Source organism: Crotalus tigris, unplaced genomic scaffold (genome assembly GCF_016545835.1).
Source record: "Crotalus tigris isolate CLP2741 ecotype Arizona unplaced genomic scaffold, ASM1654583v1 scf7180000024347.1601321, whole genome shotgun sequence".
Lineage (NCBI taxonomy): Eukaryota > Metazoa > Chordata > Lepidosauria > Squamata > Viperidae > Crotalus > Crotalus tigris.
In genome coordinates this window covers 945,251-969,954 of record NW_024100516.1, presented here as the reverse complement: position 1 = coordinate 969,954, position 24,704 = coordinate 945,251, and the positions used below count along the sequence as shown (strand labels likewise).

The window sequence follows — 24,704 nt, the reverse complement described above, 5'->3', positions numbered from 1 at the left end:
AAAGAAAAGATGCAAAAATGAAATGTATACGACACAAATTAAAATCGTTTTTAAAATTATTTTAAATAATTAAATTGAATGGCTGAATTGTCCCGGGCGAGTTGTCCCATTCCACGACCAGAGACAGAACATTCCCTCAATGAGTCCTGGCCCTGGGCTCTTTATTTCTTCTACTACACCGTAGAGAAAAACCACAGACCAGAAAAGAAAAGACAAGAAATCAGTTTTAATCCTGTGCACAAATCTAGGAACCGAGGGGACAAAACTGGATAGAGTGTTCCGGCAGTGAGCCCTCTTTCTTTCTTTCTCTCTCTCTCTCTCCAACTGCAGCATTTGTGAGCTGTACATTTGCCATAAGAGTCCGTTCCCCCACTGCCGATTGTCCTTTTCCACCCAAGTGCAAAATCAGATTACGGAACAACCCAGAAGATCGCTGGGAAACGGGATCTCCCGTATTCCGTGGCTCCATTTGATCAAGTAGACCCAGAAGTCTTCAACCTCCCCCCCCCACCCAACAGGTTGATAGTTTTGCACACACAAAAAAGAGAGAGACGCGCCCCTGTGCATTATGTGGAACATCAATCGCCCCATCCCACTCCATGCTCAGGAGGCGGGAAAGAGCACGAAGGAAAGGAGGTCCTGTCCCAGATCTTCCCGATGGATGAGGCCTCTTGCAAGACCCCAAGGCGGGGACAAACGTGTCTTCGATTCGGGGGTCCCAGGAGTCTCCCTGAGGGACAGAGAGAGGGGAGGAGAAACAAGAGGGAAGAGAACGAGGCAAAGAGTCTCTGGGCAGGGCCAAAGTGTCCGGCACAGCGACCGCTGGGTGGTTCTCCTAGGTGATGTCCTTCTGCCTCGGGGGACGATGAATGTTCCTCAGCACGCACTTTAGCATCCACTCGATCCCTTCGTGGATGCCTTTTCTGTAGAAAGAGAAACACAGAAGGGTCCGGCATGACTTCCAAATCATCTGTGAGATGGTCCTAGTCTTTAGAGCAGAGCTCACCAATCTTTTCATGCTGGCGGCCCGTAAGGAAAGGGAGCAGCTGAGAAATTTGTGCCCGCGCGCACAAACAGGACTGCCCGCGCACCCGAACGACACTAGCGGTCCCATTTGCGCATGCGCACAGGGGTAGTCACTGACTCTGCTAGCACCATGTGCAAGCACAAACGGGCCAAGCAACCCATGTGTGCTAGTGGCCCTATTTGCACATGCACACAGGGGCTAGCCACCGCTGCTGCTAGCCCCGCACATGCACAAACAGGTCCGCGGGTGCTAGTGCAAGTGAGTGTGTGCACACACACACACAGCCTGTCCTGCAGCCTGGTGGCCAGTGGGCCACGCCTGTGGACCATAGGTTGGGGACCCCTGCTTTAGAGAGGGCTTCTCCCTAAAACCCTCTTTTAAGGGTTCTAGATCAGAGGTCCCCATCATTTTGGGCACCAGGAACCAGTTCTGTGGAGAAAGGTTTTTCTGTGGACCGGAGGGTGCATGGTTGTGTGCTGCCTGCATCCCACGGATGGGGCTTTGTTTGTTTGTGTGGACTGGTTGCTGGCATGCCATGGCCCAGTACCGGTCCACAGATCGGGGGTTGGGGACCCCTGTTCTAGATTTCTGGCCTTCCCTGACCAGGAGCGTCCAGTTTTCATGTATCTACATTCAAACTACCCGTAACCTGTCCAGAGTTACTTATAATGGGTGGGACCTAAATTTGATAAATAAATACGCATATTCCATGTAGGCAGGTGGACACGACTCTCCAGCATTGAGATTGCTCTACAGCTCAGCATCTGACCTTTCGTTAGCAAACTCGGTAACATCACCAGTGCCCTGACAGCGTTAGCAAGTTTGGTGATGAAATGTTTGCCTGATCTTTTCTGCGCCCAAGGAAGAGCGCAGTGAGCACAGTTGCAAATGAATCGGATCACCATAAGTTTGTTTAGTGACCGTTCTAAGTGACAACGGCACAGGAAAAAGTGACTTATTATCATTTTTCTCACTTACGACCATTGCAGCATCCCAGGGTCACGTGATCAAAATTCAGATGCTTGATAACCGACTCACATTTACGACTGCTGCTGCATCCCGGAGTCATGTGACCCTGTCAAGGTATTGATTTAACAGCTAACCAACTTATGTGATGTAAGATGCAAGGATGGAAATGACTCAGCAGGGTCTGTGTCTCTTTAAGAGCCTTTCTTTGTATAAAAGGAAGGCTCCGGTGATGTGGTCTCTCTCTTCTGTTTCCTGCTTTAATTGTGCTATGTTGGATCCTGTTGCATTAGCATGTATATGTATGTTGTTCCTGGTGTATGATATTGTAGATCAGATATGTCAAACACAAGGCCTGGGGGCCGGATGCGGCCTGCGAAGTAGTTTCATGTGGCCTGCGAAGCCATCCTGGAAACAGTGAGGGAATGGACCCCGCTGCCTTGGCCCTGGCCAAGGCCGGCCGGGAGCCAATGTACAATTTTCTGGTGGCCATCTATGCTGAAACGTATTCAGACTTAGCTCTACAAGGCCATCCAGAAACAGCGAGGAAGCAGCCCCTGCTGCATTGGCCCCGCCCCCTGGGTGCATGCTGCGGAGGTGTCACCCTTTCTGAGGAATGAAGAAATGGACCATGCCTTGGCTCTTGCCCCGGTCCCACCCCCTTCTGCCAGAGACCCTCAGATCTGTCCCACTCCTGCCCAGGCCCCCACAGGCACCCTTGAAGGGAACGATGTAGAGCTGTCCACGCCCACCCAGTAGGCCACACACACTCTGTCCATGCCCACCCAGTAGACCGCACCCACCCGCCCCCCCGAGGGCAACCGCAATGCTGATGCGGCCCTCAGTGAAATTGAGTTTGACACCCCTGTTGTAGATAGCGTAAGATAAACCACCATTTACTATAGGCCACTGTTTATTGTGTTTATTCCTGGGTTATCTCGTGCAATAAGACTGTGCACGCTGACAGATCCCCTTTTGCGACCGTCTGACAAGTCAAGCCAATGGGGGAAGCCAGATTCACTTAACAGCCACATTACTAATTTACCAACTGCGGCGATTCACTTAACAACAGTGGCAAGAAAGATTGAAGAATAGGGCAAAGCTGACTTAACAATGGTCTCGCTTAACCACAGAAATTTGGGGCTCTGTTGTGGTCGTAAGTCGAGAACTGCCTGTACAAATGCTCCAACACTGGAAATTTTTAAGAAGAGACTGGACAGCCATTCGTCTGGAATGGTATCGAGTTTCCTCCCTGAGCGGGGGGTTGGACTAGATGACCTCCAAGGTCCCTTCCAACTTTTTATTATTATTATTATTATTATTATTATAGATCATCGCACAGTCAGCCAGATGTTCAGACTGGATTTGGCATTTTGTCTACCTATCGAGTCCTTACCCAGGACCTGGGATAGGCAGATGTGGATGTTTGATGGTATTACAGACATCGTCGCAGGATGGAAGCAGTTCCTAGTAAGGCCGCCAATTGACTTGCAATTTGTCAATGCCAATGGTGTTCAAGTGGTGCTCCAGTTGTTTTGGGATTGCGCCCAAGGAGCCTATGACTATTGGTACTACCCTTGCTTGCTTTTGCCACAGTCTTTCTATTTCTATTTGTAGGTCTTTGTATTTTGTGATCTTCTCCAGTTCCTTCTCGTCTATTCTGCTGTCTCCAGGCACTGCCACGTCCACTATCCAGACTTTTTTGTCTTTCTTATCGACAATTGTTAAGTCCGGGGTGTTATGTTGCAGGTGCTTATCTGTTTGAATTCTGAAGTCCCAGAGCAGTTTAATTTTATTATTTTCTATGACTTTCTCTATTTTATGATCCCACCAGTTTTTGCTTACAGGCAAATGATCTTCCAATGCACCACTGTTGCTACTTTGTCATGCCGCGGCTTGTAGTCAGTCTGTGCAATCTTCTTGCAACAGCTTACCAGGTGGTCCACTGTTTCTTCAGCTTCTTTGATGATGATGATGATGATGATGATTATTATTATTATTATTATTGGAGCAGATTTTATAGCTGGATATAGTATTTTAAAAGGATGAGAGCTGTTCAGCAGGGGGCTGCTGCAAGGAGCGCAGGTAGGTCTCCATCACTAAGTGAGAAATTTGTCCAGTGAGGTTTTGCCCCGCTTTGCGACCTTTCTTGCCATTGTTCTCAACTGAATCGCTGCAGTTAGTAATCTAGTTGTGAAGTGACTCTGGCTTCTCCCCATTGACTTTGCTTGCCAGAAGGTCGCAAGCGGGGAATCACGTGACCCCGGGATTTTGCGACCGTCCTAAATACGAGTCAGTTGCCAAGCGTCTGAATTTGGATCACGTGACCCCGGGGACGATGCGACGGTTGTTAAGCCTGAAAACGATCCCGGGTTCCCTTTTTTTTTCCAAGTGCAGTTGTAACTTCCCACGTTCATTAAATGAACTGTTGTAAGTCATGAACTACTGTAACAGACTTACGTCCACTACTTAATGGCAATTGGATGGTCATTTGTTGGGATGCTGCAGTGGTGTATTCCTGCCGTGGGTGGGGGTTAATAATAATAATAATAATAATAATAATAATAATAATAATAAAGTTGGAAGGGACCTTGGAGGTCATCTAGTCCAACCCCCTGCTCAGTCAGGAAGCCCTATAACAATGGTTCTCAACCTGTGGGCTGGGACTCCATTTGGGGTCGAACGACCATTTCACGGGGGTCGCCAAACAACGCAGTCCGCCATTTTTTTCCCCCCTTTTCCTTAGCTGTGCTACTCCCTTTTATTCTATTGGCTTTTGAAAGCCAATAGAAGAGACTCTCTTGAATAGAGTCTAATTCTATTGGCTTTCAAAAGCCAATAGGAATTGTCCAGGCTGTCTCTGCCCTGCTGAGCCCGCCAAAAATCCCATTCTGCAAACGGGGCTGCACCGGTTCAGTAGTCCTCGACTTACGACCGGTTGAGCAGTCCTCGACTTACGACCGGTTGGGGGTCGCGGCATTAAAAAGGTTGAGAACCACTGCCCTATACCATTTCGGACAAATGGCTGTGCAGTCTCTTCTTAAAAACTTCCAGTGTTGGCGCATTCACCGCTTCTAAAAAATTGTTCTAACTGTCAGGAAGTTTCTCCTTAGTTCTAGCTTGACTCCCTTCTTTGGGGCAGCCCCTGAGATACTGGAACAAGGCTATCATGTCCCCCCTCATTCTTCTCTTCATTAAACTAGACCAGCAGTTCTCAACCTGTGGGTCGTGACCCCTTTGGGGGTCGAACGACTCTTTCACAGGGGTCACCTAAGACCATCGGAAAACACATGTCGCCCTCTTGTCTCTCTCTCTTTCTCTCTCTCTCCCTCTCCCCACCTGGGTGCTTCTCCAACCAGGCTGGGCGGAGCGGCCTTCCTGCCCGCCCTCCCCGGCCACTGGAGCCGGGCAGGTCGGCGACCTTCGGAAGTGAGGCGAGGACAGGCGAGGCGCGCTGAGCCCCAGGCGCGGTGGGTGAGTGGGCGGCGTCGGTGCGCACTTGGAGAGCCCTTAGGGTTGGGGTCACCACAACATGAGGAACTGTATTAAAGGGTCGCGGCATTAGGAAGGTTGAGAACCACTGACCTAGACATACCCAATTCTATCAACCTTTCCTTATATGTTTTAGCCTCCAGTCCCCTGATCATCTTTGTTGCTCTTCTCTGCACTCTTTCTAGAGTCTCAACATCTTTTTTACATCACGGTGACCAAAACTGGATGCCATATTCCAAGTGTGGGCTTACCAAGGCCTTGTAAAGTGGTATTAATACTTCACGTGATCGTTGGGGTTGGACTAGAGGACCTCCGAAGCCCCTTCCGAGCCTTACGTTCTTGGGTTCTAGGTTCTTCTAGAATCCAGGCCAATGCTATTGGAGTAGGGGTCCTAAGAGTAAGTTGACCATCTCTTTACCAGCTCTCTCCAGCATCTCCCCCAGGCTGCCTTTCCCCGACAGGCTCCCCACCTACCCAGTGAGGGCAGAACATCCTTGGGTCAAGCAGTCCCTCTTCCCAATTTTGTTGATGCAGTCACTGAAGGCCGTCTTGATGTCGGGAATCGACATGCAGTTCTGGAGGAGGAAGAGAAATTAAGAGTTACATTTTTGGCAAATCTATTCAATCAATGAATCGGAATGGACCTGGAAGGGATCTTGGAGGTCATCTAGTCCAACCCCCTGCTCAGGCAGGGAACCCTGTACCATTTCAGACAAATGGCTGTCCAGTCTCTTCTTAAAAACTTCCAGTGTTGGAGCATTCACCGCTTCTGGAGGCAGGTAGTTCCACTGGTTAATTGTTCTCACTGTCAGGAAGTTTCTCCTTAGTTCCAGGTTGCTTCTCTCCTTGATGAGTTTCCATCCGTTGCTTCTTGTCCTGCCTTCAGGCACTTTGGAGAACAGCTTGACTCCCTCTTCTTTGGGGCAGCCCCTGAGATATTGGAAGACTGCTATCCTGTCCCCCCTCGTCCTTCTCTTCATTAAACTAGACAGACCCAATTCCAGCAACTGTTCCTTATACGTTTTAGCCTCCAGTCCCCTGATCATCTCAGTTGCTCTTCTCTGCATTTTTTTTTTAATATATATTGTGTGACCGAAATTGGATGCAGTATTCCGGGTGTGGCCTTACTAAAGCTTTATAGAGCGGTATAAATACTTCACCTGATTTTGATTCTATGCCTCTGTTTATACAATCAAGGATTGTGTTAGGTTTTTTGGCTGCTGCTGCATGCAGCTGGCTCATGTTTAAGGGCTCATCCACTGGGACTCTCACAGCTACTGTTTTTGAGCCAGATTTTGTCTAATCTGTATTCAACAAACCTCTCTCAACGAGCAGCTTGAAAGACCTCTGACAGAGAAGAGCAACAAAGAGGATCAGGGGACTGGAGGCTAAAGCATGTAAGGAAACGGTTGTTGGAATTGGGGATGTCTAGTAACTAGCTTAATGAAAAGAAGGATGAGGGGTGACATGATAGCAGTGTTCCAATATTTCAGGGGCTGCCTCAAAGAAGAGGGAGTCAAGCTATCCTCCAAAGCCCCTGAAGGCAGGACAAGAAGCAATGGATGGAAACTAATCAAGGAGAGAAGCAATCTGGAACTAAGGAGAAACTTCCTGACAGTGAGAACAATTAACCAGTGAAACAACCTGCCTCCAGAAGCGGTAAATGCTCCAACACTGGAAGTTTTTAAGAAGAGACTGGACAGCCATTTGTCCGAAATGGTATAGGGTTTCTTACCTGAGCAGGGGGTTGGACAAGATGACCTCCAAGGTCCCTTCCAACTTGATGATGATGATGAACCCCCCCAAAGAGACGGTCCTCAAAACCTTCAGGACTGAGATGGACATTTTATCAAGTGTCACCATCAATGAAGAGAACATCTGCTGGAGTTTCCACATGCATGATACCTTTAGAGGCAGCAGGAAATATAATCCATTATGTCTGAGAAACTGAGCAAGACCAACAGAAGAGAATTATTGGTGGCGCAGGAGTAAACTGTGGTGCTCTCTGAGCTGGGTTATTTTCTTGCAGACATTTCATTACCAAACTTGGGAACAGCATCAGTGGGAGGAGGAGAAGGAATAGGACTGTGGGGTCCTTGGTGCTCTCTGAGCTTGGTTGTTTTCTTGCAGACGTTTAATTACCAAACTAGGGAACAACATCAGTGGGAGGAGGAGGAGGAGGGGAGGAGGAGGAGGAGGAGGAGGAGGAGGAGGAGGAGGAGGAGGAGAGGAATAGGACTGTGGGGTCCTTGGTGCTCTCTGAGCTTGGTTGTTTTCTTGCAGACGTTTAATTACCAAACTAGGGAACAACATCAGTGGGAGGAGGAGGAGGAGGAGGGGGAGGAGGAGGAGGAGGGGGAGGAGGAGGAGGAGGAGGAATAGGACTGTGGGGTCCTTGGTGCTCTCTGAGCTTGGTTGTTTTCTTGCAGACATTTAATTACCAAACTAGGGAACAACATCAGTGGGAGGAGGAGGAGGAGGAGGAGGAGGAGGAGGGGGAGGAGGAGGGGGAGGAGGAGGAGGAGGAGGAGGAGGAGGAATAGGAATAGGACTGTGGGGTCCTTGGTGCTCTCTGAGCTTGGTTGTTTTCTTGCAGACGTTTCATTACCAAACTAGGGAACATCATCAGTGCACTGATGATCTTACATAGCTTGGCAAGGAAACGTCTGCAAGAAGACAGCCAAGCTGAGAGACCACCAAGGATTCCTCATGCATTCATTTTGCAAGATTCCGTACATTCTGGGTAGAAATCAACATGTTTCTCCTTAAAACTGAGTCATTAAATAAATTTAAAGATGGAAAAACAACTCCAACATATCATTATACACATATTGACTGCAGCTCATATAGCATATGCTCAATGCTGGAAGAGTGAAAATATTCCCACAAATGATACGATTATGTACAAAATCTTGGAATGCGCAGAAATGAATAAACTTACATTAGAATTAAAAGACAAGGAGGCGACAGAATTTTATGAAATTTGGAATAAATGTTATAATTGGCTAGAACAGAGAAAAGAAAAGACATAATTATTGATGTACATAAAATGTAAACAAGATGTAAAGCATGCTTAAAACATAGTACTGTTCTGTTAAAAGAAAAGATTTATGTTTATGTTATAAATACATAAACATAAATCTTTTCTTTTAACAGAAGTTTGTTTGGGTATGGTGTATGGTGAAAAATAATAAAAACATTTTTTTAAAAAAACTGAGTCATTCATTTATCTTCACACCGCTTCGGTTACTCTAAAGCTGTTTTGTCACTTCTGGGGATTAAACCCCATAAATAATTTCCAAATGCCGAACATGGAGAGCCGTGACGCGCGACACTCCATGTTGCTCATGGCTTCAATTCAAGCAACTCCTTGGGCTTTGAAAGCCTGGCACAGAGCAATGGAACACAGAGGTACGGAAACCAAAAGCAAATAAATGGCAGACTGGCACAAGGCCGAGAGCAGCGATGCCAAGGAAGGACGGGAACAAAGGAGGAGGCGGCTGAAAGGTTTCACTTGCAAAGTCAGAAGATGCTTTCAGAAACCGGCTGAATTCTAAGAAATGGCAACAGAAAGCAAAACTTTCCCGAAATAAGCCATTTGTCACGGTTCCAGCAGATGAAACGCTTCAAAAGAACTTCGAGGCGTTGTTTACCTTAAAGGATCTTTTATTTGAGTAGTACAGTGGTTCTCAACCTTTTTAATGCCGCGACCTCCAACCGGTCGTAAGTCAAGGACTACTCAACCGGTCGTAAGTCGAGGACTACTCAACTGGTGCAGCACCATTTGCAGAATGGGACTTTTGGCGGGCTCAGCAGGGCAGAGACAGCCTGGACAATTCCTATTGGCTTTTGAAAGCCTATAGAATTAGACTCTATTCAAGAGAATCTATTCTATTGGCTTTCAAAAGCCAATAGAATAAAAGGGAGTAGCACAGCTAAGGAAAAGGGGGAAAAATGGCGGACTGCGTTGTTTGGCGACCCCCTTGAAATGGTTGTTCGACCTCAAATGGGGTCCTGACCCACAGGTTGAGAACCACTGGAGAAGCATAATATCGGCACTTACATAATCGAAGCCAAAAACTAAATTCCCCTCTCCTGAGCACCTAGTATCAAAGTACAATTCCCTCCTCCAGTTAACCGTCATAAATCACATTCCCCAATTAGCTTGAAGCCACGACTTTCTCCCCAGCTCTCCAGCCCACCAATTCTTTATCAGCTCTGGGCTCAATAATAACCTTGATTCTCACCCTAAGTTCAGTGTTGTTATATCTAGCTGGACTCTCGTTCACATTCCCTTCCCCCTCCCAGCATCATTGAACTCTAAAAGCGAAAGGGAAAAAGATGGCTACATTTTTCATCTGTTGTCAATGCAAAAACATCCGATGTTGACACCATTGACAGAACTGACTCTTGCACCAAAGCATTTCCAGGAGAGGTGGTCCTCATTTGCTGACCGTTCAAAGTTACAACGGCGGACCCAGATTGTTGGGGGCAAGAGGCTGACTCTATAAACCACTCAGAGAGGTCTGTCTGTCTGTCTGTCTATCTATCTATCTCTATCTACCTATCTTTCTATCTATCTATCTATCTATCTATCTATCTATCTATCTATCTATCTATCTATCTATCTATCTATCTATCTATCTATCTCTGTCATGGCATCACAGTGGTTAGAATGCAGAATTGCAGGCTGACTCTGCCCACTGCCACCAGTTCGATCCTGACCGGCTCAAGGTTGACTCAGCCCTCCATCCTTCCGAGGTCGGTAAAACGAGGACCCAGATTGTTGGGGGGCAAATAGGTTGAATCTGTAAACCGCTTAGAGAGGGGTGGAAAGCAGCATGGGGCAGTAAACAGGCAGTCCTCGACTTATGAGCACATCTGAGCTCAACATTTCTGTAGCTTAAGTGAGACATTTGTTAAGTGAGTTTTGCCCCATTTTACCACTTGGGTTGCCACTGCAGTCGTTAAGTGAGTAACCCGGTTGTTAAGTGAATCTGGCTTCCCCATTGACTTTGCTTGTCAGAAGCTCCCAAAAGGGGGTCATGTGGCCCTGAGACACGGCAACCGTCATAAATGTGAGTCAGTTGCCAAGCCTCTTGACTTTTGATCACGTGACCTGCAATGGTAGTTAAGTATGTAAAACAGGCATAAGTCACTTTTTTCAGTGTCTTTTCGGTCACTAAATGAGTGCTTGTTTGTCAAGGACTATCCGTGCATAGTCGTATCTGGAATCCACTAAGGATCTCAGTTCGCTCATGGCGTGTTGCCTGTGATTTAAACATTCAAATGCGAGGGAAAAGGGCAGGATTCAGTCATAAACAGCGCTGAAGAAAAAACATGAAACGGAGAGAAGGGATAGTAACTTCTCCCCTGGCCTTTGAAATGTCATCATGAGCGAGAAGTGACTCACAACCCCTTCGTTTACACAACAGCAGCATGGGCCAAACCTCAACTTGAAAGCCATCAGCGTTTCCTAAGACACCACCCAAACCGGTCCGTTTAAACAACCTTACACGATTCTGAAATTCTTTAGTAACCCAATGTCTGTTTTCAAAAGATTCATGTGAAGTTAGATCACAAATGTTTAAAGCATGACAACGTGGGAAGACACGAAAGCAGTTTTACTCATCCATTGGTGGAACCCGGAAAGGCCCATCTTTTCTCTGAAGGTCCGGGAACACTCTTCTTCTTCCTTCTTCCTTCTTCCTTCTTCCTTCTTTCTTCTTTCTTCTTCTTCTTCTTCTTCTTCTTCTTCTTCTTCTTCTTCTTCTTCTTCTTCTTCTTCTTCTTCTCCTCCTCCTCCTCCTCCTCCTCCTCCTCCTCCTCTTCTCCTCCTCCTCCTCCTCTTCTTCTTCTTCTTCTTCTTCTTCTTCTTCTTCTTCTTCGTCTTCTTCTTCTTCTTCTTCTTCTTCTTCTTCTTCTTCTTCTCCTCCTCTTCTCCTTCTCGTCTTCTTCTTCTCCTTCTCCTCTTCTTCTTCTTCTTCCTCTTCTTCTCCTCCTCCTCCTCCTCCTTCCTCTTCTCCTTCTCCTCCTCCTCCTTCCTCTTCTTCTTCTCCTTCCTCTTCTTCTTCTTTTCCTCCTCCTTCTCCTTCTCCTCTTCTTCTCCTCCTCCTCCTCGTCTTCTTCCTTCTCCTCCTCCTCCTCCTCCTTCTTTTTACGACTTCCCTTACATTTAAGTGAACCGCCGCCGTTGTTAAATTAATAACACCGCCGCTAAGTGAATCTGGCTTCCCCCATTGACTTGCTTGCAAAAGGGGATCACTGTGACCCCGGGGCACTGCAACCGTCAGGAGTACGAGTCAGTTGCCAAGCGTCCTGATTTTGATCACGTGACCGTGGGGCTGCTACAACGGTCGTAAGTGTGAAAAACGGTCGTTAAGTCCCTTTTTTTCCCCCTAATGCTGCTGCAGTTCTGGTCACTAAATGAACCGCTGTTAAGTTGAGGAACTACCTGTACCGAGCACCAAAAATGCTTGACACTTTTTACTTGTAAATCCTGCAGACTTTTCCAGATAAATTTCAAAGACGTTACAGAGTTTGTGCGGGGTCAATTTCTAGTGCTTAAAACACCTGGAAGAGGCCACGGTCTTAAAAATGATAATATAAGGTGAGCTACGTGCCTGCTGCATTGTGCAAGCCAACAGACTTGATGCCTCGTCCTGAGTCAACAGGCGCGGCTGACACAACCCTCAGAGCGATGTATTTGGATGTTTAAATATTAGGAAACAGTAGCCACTTCTTCCTTTCTCCACGTATGTTTGGTGGTACATAAAGAACGAACTCGACGGGCCTGGCATGGTGCAAGAATGTGAGAAGCGGCACACACAACGGCTAATGGCACGTTCTTCCTGGCACGGAACGGTCATGTGCATTTTCAACGAAGGACCGGCACCCCCTAGGGGACAGCACCTGCCACGGCAGCTATTAAGTTCACAGTAAAAAGTGCATATATTATAATCCAACATAGCAACATCTCACTAAAGCAGGGGTCTTCAAACGTGGCCCTTTAATGACTTGTGGACTTCAACTCCCAGAATTCCTCAGCCAGGCGTGCCTGACTGAGGAATTCTGGGAGTTGAAGTCCACAAGTCATAAAAGGGCTACGCTTGAAGACCCCCTGGCCTAAGGTGAATTAAATCTTTGAGGCAGCACCCCTAGAGGTTATTCACGATGGCTGATAATGCAGTTCCGAGGTTTCTGATCAACGTTTTTTCCAATTGTTCCTGCAACAGCAGAGATTGAACAGGTTCAGGTAAATCTGTCTAATCCAGACTTGTGGACTTCAACTCCCAGCAGGCAATTCTTTTGTTCTATATGCTTAACGTCCCAAGAGATAACGACTGCAACCGGAAGTGCCGGGATTGTGATCGTTGAATGGAGCATCTCTGCGAATGACCGCCTCACTCAACAACTGAAAATTCCGGGTCTCAACTCTGGTCATAAATCAAAAACTATCTGTAGACCTGACGGTTGTCAAGGCTTCAAAAGAAAAAACTGTTGCTTTTTTTCTTGAGTCTTCCCTTAGGTTTACGTTTGATCGAGGGAATCATTGGGTGTAATACAGAATCCGTGAGAGACGTACAAGAACTGTAAAACGGGAAACAGTCTCCAGCGATTTCTACATTAAACCAACCACAGATTGCGTATCAACGTTTTAAGAAAACCACCAGAAAAAAATAAGGTTATTTTAGTTCATTCAATGAAAAGCCATTTGGCTTCTGCTTTATTCGACACGTTCTACTTCTTCATTTGTGTAATATTTACTTCCTTTAAAACAAAAACAAAAAACCCCTTCTATGGCCACCCAGTCAATTTATAGGGTGGCATACAGAATTAAAAAATAAAGGTGGGTGTGTTAATTATACACAACACACATCACCCATCCATCCATCCATCCATGATACTCTTTTTTTGTGGACAGAAAAGCAATTTGGATCTATTAAAATAGATATGGGTATGCTTTAGAAAACAATAATTTTTTTAAAAAAAAATCACACCTCTGTATCTTGTTTGTTAGCGAGAACCAGCAAAGGAACACCTTCCAGAACTTCATTGGTTATCATCTTTTCTGTCAAGAAGTAAAAGAGAAAAATATCAAAAATCCAGGCCAGACTGGTCAAAATATATTCTGAAAATAAGGTTTCAAGATGGCATGCGTATTTATTTATTTATTCGATTTTTATCCCGGCTTTATAGATAAGTCAAGATAGCAAACATGCATAGTACTATTTTCCCCACAACAATAATCCTGTAAGGTGGGCTTAGCTGAGAAAGAGGGACTGGGCCAAAGTCATCTAGCTCAGAGGTCCCCAACTCCGGGTCCGTGGACCGGTACCGGGCTGTGGCATGCCAGCAACCAGTCCGCACAAACAAGCAAAGGCCCATCCGCGGGATGCAGGCAGCACCCAAAACCACGCACTCTCTGGCCCACGGAAAAACCTGTCTCCACGGAACCGGTCCCTGGTGCCCAAAAGGTTGGGGACCTCCGACCTAACTGACTTTCAGAGCTAAAGAACTCACCATCTCCTAGTGATTGGCCCAAAGTCACCCAACCGGCTTTCATGCCTAAGGCGGGACTAAAACTCACCATCTCCTGGTGATTGGCCCAAAGTCACCCAGTGGGCTTTCATGCCTAAGGCGGGACTAAAACTCACCATCTCCTAGTGATTGGCCCAAAGTCACCCAGCCGGCTTTCATGCCTAAGGCGGGACTAAAACTCACCATCTCCTTGTTCCTAGGCCAGCGATGGCGAACTTTTTAGAGACCGAGTGCCCAAACTGCAACCCAAAAGCCACTTATGCATCGTCGGGTGCCGGGTGGGTGTGGCCCATTGGGTGGGCGTGGCCCATTGGGTGGGCATGCCTGCGGTGGTAACGGCAGACTGGGTGGGACTAAAAAGTTCAATCAATCAATTCCAACTTCACAAGATCGTTTTTTTTTTCCCGCGAGAAGTTGAAATTGACTGATTGAACCTTTTTTTTTTTTTTGCACATGACGGCGGAGGCCTAAAGTGAAAAGGTTTTATAAAACCCAGCTGAAGGCCTAGGACTGGGGCGACCGTGCGCGTGCCCACAGAGAGGGCTCTGAGTGCCGCCTCTGGCACTCGTGCCATAGGTTCGCCACCACTGTCCTAGGCCAACATCTTAACCATTACACCAAACTGGCTGTTGGCAATTTCTGCAACTGAATTCCCTCGTTGCAGGGAGGAAAACAGTAACTCCTGAAGACAGACATGTTAAAGCTCCAAGGTCTGGATTTAATGCTTGCTGTTGTTTCCTCTGCTAGCAAAGGCACATTCATGCTCTCTCTTTCACACACACACACACACACACACACACACACACACACACACACTTACCAAAAGCTCGCTTGGATTCCGACAGCCTCTCCTCATCGGTGGAGTCGATAATATAAATGACACCGTGGGACTCTGCATAATACTGAGGCCACATAAAGAGCAAAAGAAACCGGAGTGGGTTAAGGAAGCATTAAGCTTTCACGCGTTACGTCGCAACCCTTCAGAACGTCTTCAATGTTCCTTCTGGACTTTGCTTCCATATTACGTTCTATTCTTTAATGCAAATCTACATTAAAGCATGCCTTAGGATTAAAACCGAAAAGTAGTACCATAAACAATAAAAGTGTTAAAGGTTGAAAATGAAATGTGTGCTGAGTTTCAAAGGTAGGGTTCTTATTTATTCTTTTAATGATATATGCGGTATTTTAATGGTATGAGTGTAGGTTGCCTAGAATCATCTTGGCAAGCTGCACAGCATAGTCAAGACAAATGAAAGAGACACAGGGGGAGAGAGAGAGAGAGAGAGAGAGAGAGAGAGAGAGAGAGAGAGAGAGAGAGAGAGAGAGAGAGAGAGAGAGAGAGAGAGAGAGAGAGAGAGGAGAAGAGAGACAGATTCAAAGAAAGAATAGAGCCATCAACATTCAAGATAACTTAGAACAGTCTGCAACTTTTAAGACCTGAAGCCTTCAACTCCCAGAAGTCCTCAGCCAGCATGGGGAATTCTGGGAGTTGAAGTCCATAAGTCTTAAAGTTGCCACGGTTGGACCCCCTGGCCTTTTAGAAGATACTCCCTACTTACAAAAACCTCTAATATTAAAATGTTGTTAGATCAGCACTCCAGTCATTACCCATATGGAATAACCACTCAAATATGTCAAGAAACCAGTAACAGTAAAATTAATCAGACTACAGCTGGAAAGGATCTGAGAGGTCTTCTAGTCCAACCCCTGCTCAAGCAGGAGACCCTATACCATTTCAAACATCTACTAATAACTTAGTTAGACTTATTAATTTATTAATATAGTGAATATCTAACTAAGCTATGCCAACATATCTGGAGAATATCTCAATAGCTAATGGACTGGAAAGAGCCAATATTTCAACACCCCTAAAGGAAACTGTACACAGGTAGGTGATCAACATACAATCGGTTGTTTAGTGGCCATTTGAATTTCGAACAGTCCTATCTGGATTTGGATTAAAACCTCCGACAGTTCTGCCCCCTCCCATTGTGGTCACGTGACTGAACACTAGCGGCACAGCAACTGGGTCACATTTACCACCACTTGCAGCGTCCAACAGTCACACGAGAATGTTTATAATAATAATAATAATAATAATAGTTGGAAGGGACCTTGGAGGTCATCTAGTCCAACCCCCTGCTCAGGCAGGAAACCTTATACCATTTCAGACAAATGGATGTCCAGTCTCTTCTTAAAAACTTCCAATGTTGGAGCATTCACATCTTCACTGACTAATTGTTCTAATTACCAGGAAGTTTCTCCTTAGTTCTAGGTTGCTTCTCTCCTTGATTAGTTCCCATCCATTGCTTCTTGTCCTGCCTTCAGGTGCTTTGGAGAATAGCTTGACTCCCTCTTCTCTGGGGCAGCCCCTGAGATACTGGAGCACTGCTATCCTGTCCCCCCTCGTCCTTCTCTTCATTAAACTAGACATACCCAATTCCATCAACCTTTCCTTATATGTTTTAGCCTCCAGTCCCCTGATCATCTTTGTTGCTCTTCTCTGCCCCCTTTCTAGGGTCTCAGCATCTTTTTTACAGCGTAGTTTATGAAACTGGTATTTATGTCCGGTGTCATCAAAATGGCGTCCATAATCCACTACTGACTTGTTTTAAGGACCGTAGCGTTCTGTAGTCGTATCTCTCCACCTTACCTTGTCCCAAAGAGACTGAAGCTCTTCCTGTCCCCCAAGGTCCCAAAACATCAGCCGAGCTTTCCCAACGTCTATGGTGCCAACTAGGAGATATAAACAGACAATTCAGTGCGCACGTTGTTTTTTTTCTGCATTACGACTAATTCCTTCAGGGTCTCCTCAGTCTAAAACAGAGGCCTGCAACAGAAGGTCTGAAGAGCTCTGGATATACAGGGAATCCTTGACTTACGACGGTCCGTTTAGTCACCGTTTGAAGTTGCAAACTGAAAAAAAGGGAGTTATGACCGTTTTTCATGCCCCCGTTACAGCATCCCCGTCGTCACGTGATCAAAATTCAGATGTCTGGCAACTGACTTGTACTCTTGACAGTTGCACTGTCCCAGATTCCTGTGATCCCCTTTTGCGACCTTCTAACAAGCAAAGTCCACGGAAAAGCCAGAGTCACTTAACAGCCAGGTTAGTAACTTGACAACTGCAGTGATCCACTTAGCAACTGTGGCAAAGTCGTAAAATGGGGCAAAACACACTTCAGAAATTTCTCACCCAGCAACATAAATTTTTGGCTCAACGGTGGACCCTGCCTGTGTGCCAGGGGTCCCCAACCCCGGGTCCATGGACCAGCACCAGGTCGCAAAAGGGGATCACGTGACCCCCCCCAAGACACAACCGTCATAAATATGAGTCAGTGGCCAGTATCTGGGTTTTGACCACGTGGGGGTGTGTGTCACAATAGTCCTTAAGTGTGAAAAATGATCCCTTTTTTTTCAGTGCCGTTGTAACTTTGAACAGCCACTAAATGACCTGTTGTAAGTCGAGGACAATCTGTGGTAGAAACATAGAAACAAAACAAAACAAAACAAAAACTTACGGCAGAAAAAAGTCCTAAAGTTCCATCATCTCTGCCGTCTGAAATGTTGTGTTCAGTTTTCTTATTTATTTATCATTTTTATTTAACTTTTTAATTGTTGTCGGATGACCGGCGTGTGTTTATCCCCGGGGTGTTTAAATTCGACTTTTTGTGACTTTCTGACAAAGCAAAAGTCAATGGGGAAGGTGGGTTCACTTAACAACCGTGTTATTAACTTAACCACTGCGGCAAGGAAGGTCATAAAACGGAGCCAAACTCACTTAGCAACTGTCCAGGTTAGCGACATAATTGATGGGCTCAATTGTGGTCATACGTCGAGGACTGCCTGTATACAAGTGGCTTGCCTTGTCAGGGTTGGTGGGAGAATCAAGGAACTATCCATTCAGACAAACAATCAAACAGTAAACAATAGTCTAGGCCGGGGTAGGCCACCTTGGCTCTTTTATGACTCGTGGACTTCAACTCCCAGAATTCCTGAGCCAGCTACGCTGAAGGGAAAGGGAGAGGTTTCCAAGCTGAGCCATGCTGGCTCAGGAATTCTGGGAATTGAAGTCCACGAGTCATGAGGGGGCCATAGTTCCTCCATGCTGGCTCAGGAATTCTGGGAGTTGAAGTCCACGAGTCATGAGGGGGCCATAGTTTCCCCATGCTGGCTCAGGAATTCTGGGAGTTGAAGTCCACGAGTCATGAAAGGGCCAAGGTTGCCTACCCCTGTTCTAGCAGATGCCCCTAACTGAGCCTGGAATTACGATTATATATTATGTGGGTCACTAAAGCAGGCCGCCATATCTACACAGGCATGTTTCTGTGCCTCTAGGCCAGGGATAGGCAACCTTGGCTTTTTTACGACTCGTGGACTTCAACTCCCAGAATTCCTGAGCCAGCATGGCTCAGCTTGGAAACCTCTCTCTTTTCCCTCAGTGTGGCTGGCTCAGGAATTCTGGGAGTAGAAGTCCACAAACCATAAAAGAGCCAAGGTTGCCTACCCCTGGTCTAGTCAAGGAAGCACAAAATGACAGGGCATGCCAACCTCCTTCCTTCTAGCACTGATGATGTTACCTAGTTGGGTCATGAAATGACTGCAAGAAAACAACCACGCTGAGAGATCACCAAGGACCCCACAGTCCTATTCCTCCTCCTTCTACCACTGATGATGTTCCCTAGTTTGGTAATTAAATGTCTGCAAGAAAACAACCCAGTGGTTTAGGACCTCACATTCCTCTTCCACCTCCTCCTCTCCACAAACTCCCCTCCCCTCTAGCACTGATGATGTTCTCTAGTTTGGTCATGAAACGTCTGCAAGAAAACAACCCAGCTCAGAGAGCACCAAGGACCCCACAGTTGAGAGAGATTCCCCCTCAATATGAATGCATATTGACTGGGTTAAATTTTTGTCTCTTCAGCATCTGTTGGGTGACCACCTCAGCTTTGTGTAATGCCAATCCACGATGTTGACATCACTAACTCGCATTCGCTCGCAATCGGGATCAACTTACTGTTCAAACCAACAGTGGTTGTGATTTTGGATAAACTCATCCCTTTGTAGGTTTTGTTGAATCTCATTTTCGTCTGTTCAAGAAAGGTCTGGAGGAAGAAGAAAAAAAAGAAAGAAAAGGAAAAAAACAAAACTCAAGTTGTTTGTATTTGTTGACTGCTGGGGAACTGAGAAAAAAAAAAACTACTGCAAATTCAGGACCTTGAGATTAAGCAAAAAGGAACCTTGTCGTCTCAGAACAATTTATTAATAATAATAAATAGTTAAATAATATTGTTAAATTAAGAATAATTTAATAACCATTTAATAATAATAGTAATAGTAATAATGAATAATTATAAAGAACTGGAAAAGGTAACAAAATACAAAGAGCTACAAATAGAAATAGAAAGATTGTGGCAAAGACAAGCAAGGGTAGTACCAATAGTAATAGGCTCCTTGGGTGCAATCCCAAAACAACTGGAGCACCACTTGAACACCATCATCGGCATTGACAAATTCGCCATGAGTCAATTGCAAAAGGCGGCCTTATTAGGAACTGTTTCCATCCTGCGACGAGATCTGTGATACCATCAAACATCCACATCTGCCTATCCCAGGTCCTTGGGAAGGACTCGATAGGCAGACAAAAATGCCAAATCCAGTCTGAAAATCTGGCTGACTGTGCAATGATCAATAATAATAATAAAAGTTGGAAGGGACCTTGGTGGTCATCTAGTCCAATCCCCTACTCAGGCAGGAAACCCTATACCAGGCTCTTTTATGACTCGTGGACTTCAACTCCCAGAATTCCTGAGCCAGCCTGGCTCAGCATGGCAACCTCTCCATTTCTCCTCAGCATGGCTGGCTCAGGAATTCTGGGAGTTGAAGTCCACGAGTCATAAAAGAGCCAAGGTTGCCTACCCCTGCCCTATATCGTTTCAGACAAATGAATGTCCAATCTCTTCTTAAAAACTTCCAGTGTTGGAGCATTCACAGCTTCTGCAGAAGTTATGACTAGGAATAAACCAACACAAGCACGGAGAAGGGGAGGAACTGGGGAGATTTTTCCCGTTCCTACGAACAAGCCTAGATACACACCGTTTTTCCAGCATTGTCCAATCCCAGGATTAAGATGCAGTATTCATCTCGCCGGAACATATACTTGTAAAGCCCGGAAAGCAGTGTGTACATTGTGCTCCTGTAAACAAAGACGACAAAATTTGGTCAGCCAAAAAATCTCTGTTTTTCCCTGATACTGCTTCCTGGTCCAAACCTAGGCAGAAATTTTCCTCGTAAATGAAAAGAAACGGAGACTTATTGGAGATTCACCAAATGATGCGATGGTTATTTTCCCAAGACTTTCTAAGACAGTGGTTCTCAACCTTTTTAATGCCGCGACCCCCAACCGGTCGTAAGTCGAGGACTACTCAACTGGTGTTGCAGCACCGTTTGCAGAATGGGACTTTTGGCGGGCTCAGCAGGGCGAGACAGCCTGGACAATTCCTATTGGCTTTTGAAAGCCAATAGAATTAGACTCTATTCAAGAGAGTCTATTCTATTGGCTTTCAAAAGCCAACAGAATAAAAGGGAGTAGCACAGCTAAGGAAAAGGGGGAAAAAATGGCGGACTGCGTTGTTTGGCGACCCCCGTGAAATGGTCGTTCGACTCCAAATGGGGTCCCGACCCACAGGTTGAGAACCACTGTTCTAAGATATTATGTGAGCAGAGTATTGTGCTACTTTTATATTTATTTATTTGTATCCCACTGTCAACCACATCTAAGGTGGGACTAGAATTCACCATGTCCTGGTGACTGGGCCAAAGTCACTCAGTCGGCTTTCATGTCTAAGGCAGAACTTGAACTCACAATCTCCTGGTGATTGGCCCAAAGTCACACAATCAGCTTTCATGTCTAAGGCGGGACTAGAACTCACCGTCTCCTGGTGATTGGTCCAAAGTCACCCAGCTAGCTTTCCTATCTAAGGCAGAACTAGAACTCACAATCTCCTGGTGATTGGCCCAAAGTCACCCAGCCGGCTGTCATGCCTGAGGCAGGACTAGAACTCACCGTCTCCTGGTGATTGGCCTAAAGTCACCCAGCTGGCTTTCATGCCTAAAGCAGGACTAGAACTTACATTCTCCCACTTTCTGGTGCCTTTCTTGGTCCAAAGTGATTATACAGGTATTATAACTGACAACTCACAACTTACAAAGGTAGTAAAATTGGGTGCCTTTCACTTAACAACTGCCTTCCTCTGCCACGGAAATTCTGTTCTCAACTGCAGTCATAAATGGAGGACTGCCTATAATCTCTTCTGTAATTTTAGAGGCCTACCTTTTTCACACTAGAAAAATTGGTAGTAAAACCAATTCTACGTTGCTGTCAAGGAAGCTACATGGACCCTTCCACTAAGTGTGAAGTGCAAACTTGAGGGAGACGTTATGTGTATAAAACCAGAGTACCGTACACATGATCGAAGCATGTACAACAGGTGGCAGCAGCTACCAGTTTTCAACTGGCCTTGAAAAACTAAGCGTTGGCCCATATCAGCAGGAGGGAACCATCAGAAAAGATATTGTAAAGAATATTTGTATGTTATTGAATTGTTGACCAACTCAGCCACCACATTGCTTTTCAAATATTTAAATGTAAAATTAGAAAATTAATTAAAAAAAAGAAAAAGAAAAACCCAAGGCTAGAATCTCCCTTGCAAAGCAGATTTAGCAGAAATAACACAATTGTTGCCTCACTGCTCAGAAAACAGCAGGAATGGATCTGGCAGTCATCAGCAGTTGAGCTAAATTGTAAATACTTCATGGTTACAACCAGCCTAACATTTTAATCCCTCAGCATGCAGCTAATCACTCAGTTCATCATTGTGTCTTTCTCACTCTTTAGGGTGCGGAAAACCACAACGGCACCCTAATGGGGAAGAAAAGGTCCCATGGCAGGTGGTGTGGTTTTCTTATTGTGTAGCAGGCCTCACCTACACAGTATATGAAAAAATATAATTCAGCTTTCTAAACCAGAAGATGTGGCTTCTTTCATAGATGCGGCATCTGAACACAGCCCACGTTGTTTTGTCGAAATTGGAGGGGAGAGAGGGGGAATTATATATATTTCAAAGTCTTTTTTTTCCCCCTATGTCTGGAAAGCGAGACGCTGCCGGCGTTCGTTTAGGTTCGTCACTGCTCAGATGCTCATTGACTTTCAGCTTCTACTACGATTAGAAAACAAACGTTGCATTTGTTTGGGGGAAAGTGTTTAGGATGCGTTTAAAGATAAGAGATGGCTTACGTGAGCCATAAAATATAAATGTATAGGGTATAGCAGGGGTCCCCAACCCCTGGTCTGTGCACCGGACCACTGCATGCCAGCAACTGGTCCGCACAAACAAGCAAAGCCCCATCCGTGGGATGCAGGCAGCATACAAAATCATGCACCCTTTGGTCCACGGAAAAACCTGTCTCCACAGAACCGGTTCCTGGTGCCCAAAAGGATGGGTACCTCTAATCTAGAACCCTTAAAAGAGGGTTTTTACGGAGAAGCTGCAATTTTTGACATTTTTAAAATGGCTTCTGGCATTTGCTTAACAACTATTGCATTTGCTTAATGACTGCTGCCAAAAAAGGGTTATTAAAATTAGGCGTGGACGTGTGATGACCTGCTTATTGACCATGACAATTTACAACTATAATTCCAGAGGGAATTACAGCTGAGGACCATCTGTGTTTTGTCTGCTTTCTTAGGGTTTACACTACTTCAATTGTATACTGGTCAGAGTTGGTTTTCAAACAAAATGGTAAACTAATATAATTAAAATACAACCGAAAGGCAGAATCAACAGCTTCCAACCCATGATGCTGGAACACTACAAACAGGCCTTTTTTTAGCATCCATTTGAAGGCTGAATTCAAGATAGCTTAAAGTTGTGAAGCTGGTCTACAAAGTCATCAGAGCTGGAAGGAGCTACCTTTTACTTTTTTTTAAGATGGGCTCCAAGATCACCACAGATGGGGACTGCAGCCAAGAAATTAAAAGACGCTTGCTCCTGGGGAGGAAAGCTATGGCAAATCTAGACAGCATACTAAAAAGCAGAGACATCACCCTGCCAACGAAAGTCCGTATAGTCAAGGCCATGGTTTTCCCAGTTGCAATGCATGGCTGTGAAAGCTGGACCATAAGAAAAGCGGAGCGCCAAAGAACTGAGGCCTTGGAACTATGCTGCTGGAGAAGACTCCTGCGAGTCCCCTGGACGTCAAGGCGATCCAACCGGTCAGTCCTGGAGGAGATCAACCCGACTGCTCTTTAGAAGGGCAGATCCTGAAGTTGAAACTCAAGGACTTTGCCCACCTAATGAGAAGGAAGGACTCACTGGAGAAGAGCCTGATGTTGGGAAAGATGGAGGGCAAGAGAAGAAGGGGACGACAGAGAAGGAGGTGGCTGGATGGAGTCACTGAAGCAGTAGGCGTGAGCTTAAATGGACTCCAGAAGATGGTAGAGGACTGGAAGACCTGGAGGAACGTGGTCCATGGGGTTGCGATGGGTCGGACACGACTTCGCAACTAACAACAACAAGATGGATTTATAAGTGTTACAAAGCATACATGGGACACATTGCTTGTCCTGGCCTAAGACTTTAATAAACTAATTTTGTTTGCATAATGCATTATTCCTTTTTTTTAAAGTTGCAGTTTCTCAGAAGGTTAGCAAATAATGGTGTCTGTGCATGGGGGGAACCCTGACTTACTGAAATTTAGGTCCTGCAAAAATGAAAAAAAAGAGCTTTTTTTTTTTCTTTCAGTGGCTGGGAGAGGGGAAGCTGGGCTAGGCTGAATTCGGAGCCTGAATCCTTCCAACTTCCTTTAGAAAAGGGCACATCACTCCATGCATTAGAATACCAGGCAGGTACCCCCCATACCAAGACAAAGAGAGCTCCTGAGCATGTGAAGAGTGTTTTACATTTATATCCTATCTTTGAGGCAGCATGAATAGAAATCTCTCCCCCGACATTCCTATTTCAACAAAGCGGCTACACAATAGTGGGAGAACCAAGAGATCATCTAAACAGGGGAAGGTTACCTCCCTCCATAAATATTTGGATAGGACACCACCAGGAGATCCCACTGGAAGGGGAACATAAAACATTAGCCCAGCAGGATATATTCTGCTATTATCGTTATCATTTATGTAAATGTATGGGCCGCCCAACGTCTGCTGGGAAGTGTCAAGGGAGCCCCTGAGCATGCACAGAGTTCCTTTGCCCGAGGAACCTCAACAAGCCGCCTCTGGGTCCAACCCACCCAGATGACTTCCCCACCGGTCGGCACTGGAAGAGACTTACCGGGCACTTTACAAAGGGGGGCGAATTCGGTTAACGGCTCCTGCTCGCCGCCTTCCTTATGGGCTTCTTCCTCAGTCCCCCCTGCTCATGCGCAGGGGTAGCCTGGGAAATGGAGTCTCCGTCCCCGCCGGCGACGGCCTCCCCTGCCTGTAAAGGACCACAATCCCCATGAGCCTTTGCGCCACCACGCCGCGCCCTCTCCCGCGCCGCCGGGCAGGAACCATAGACAGGGAAGGCAATAAGAGAGAGGCGGAGCCACTTCCGGTCGGCTTCGCCGGACACGAACCATAAACAAGGCGGGGGGGAAGAGAAAGAGGAGGGGCCATTTCCGGTCG

The 24,704-nt window shown here is 46.0% G+C and overlaps 1 protein-coding gene across 1 annotated transcript; it reads right to left on the bottom strand.

Moving 5' to 3' along the window:
- Positions 1-206: 206 nt before the first annotated feature.
- ARFRP1 (ADP ribosylation factor related protein 1) lies at positions 207-24,526 on the bottom strand. The gene is made up of 8 exons (XM_039326956.1): positions 24,370-24,526; positions 20,123-20,222; positions 19,044-19,131; positions 16,680-16,762; positions 14,847-14,928; positions 13,486-13,556; positions 5,960-6,060; positions 207-923 (listed from the first exon to the last, which is right to left on the bottom strand). Exons 2-8 carry the CDS (start codon positions 20,213-20,215, stop codon positions 836-838), a joined length of 606 nt encoding a protein of 201 aa, XP_039182890.1. The 5' UTR covers positions 20,216-20,222; positions 24,370-24,526; the 3' UTR covers positions 207-835.
- Positions 24,527-24,704: the final 178 nt, after the last annotated feature.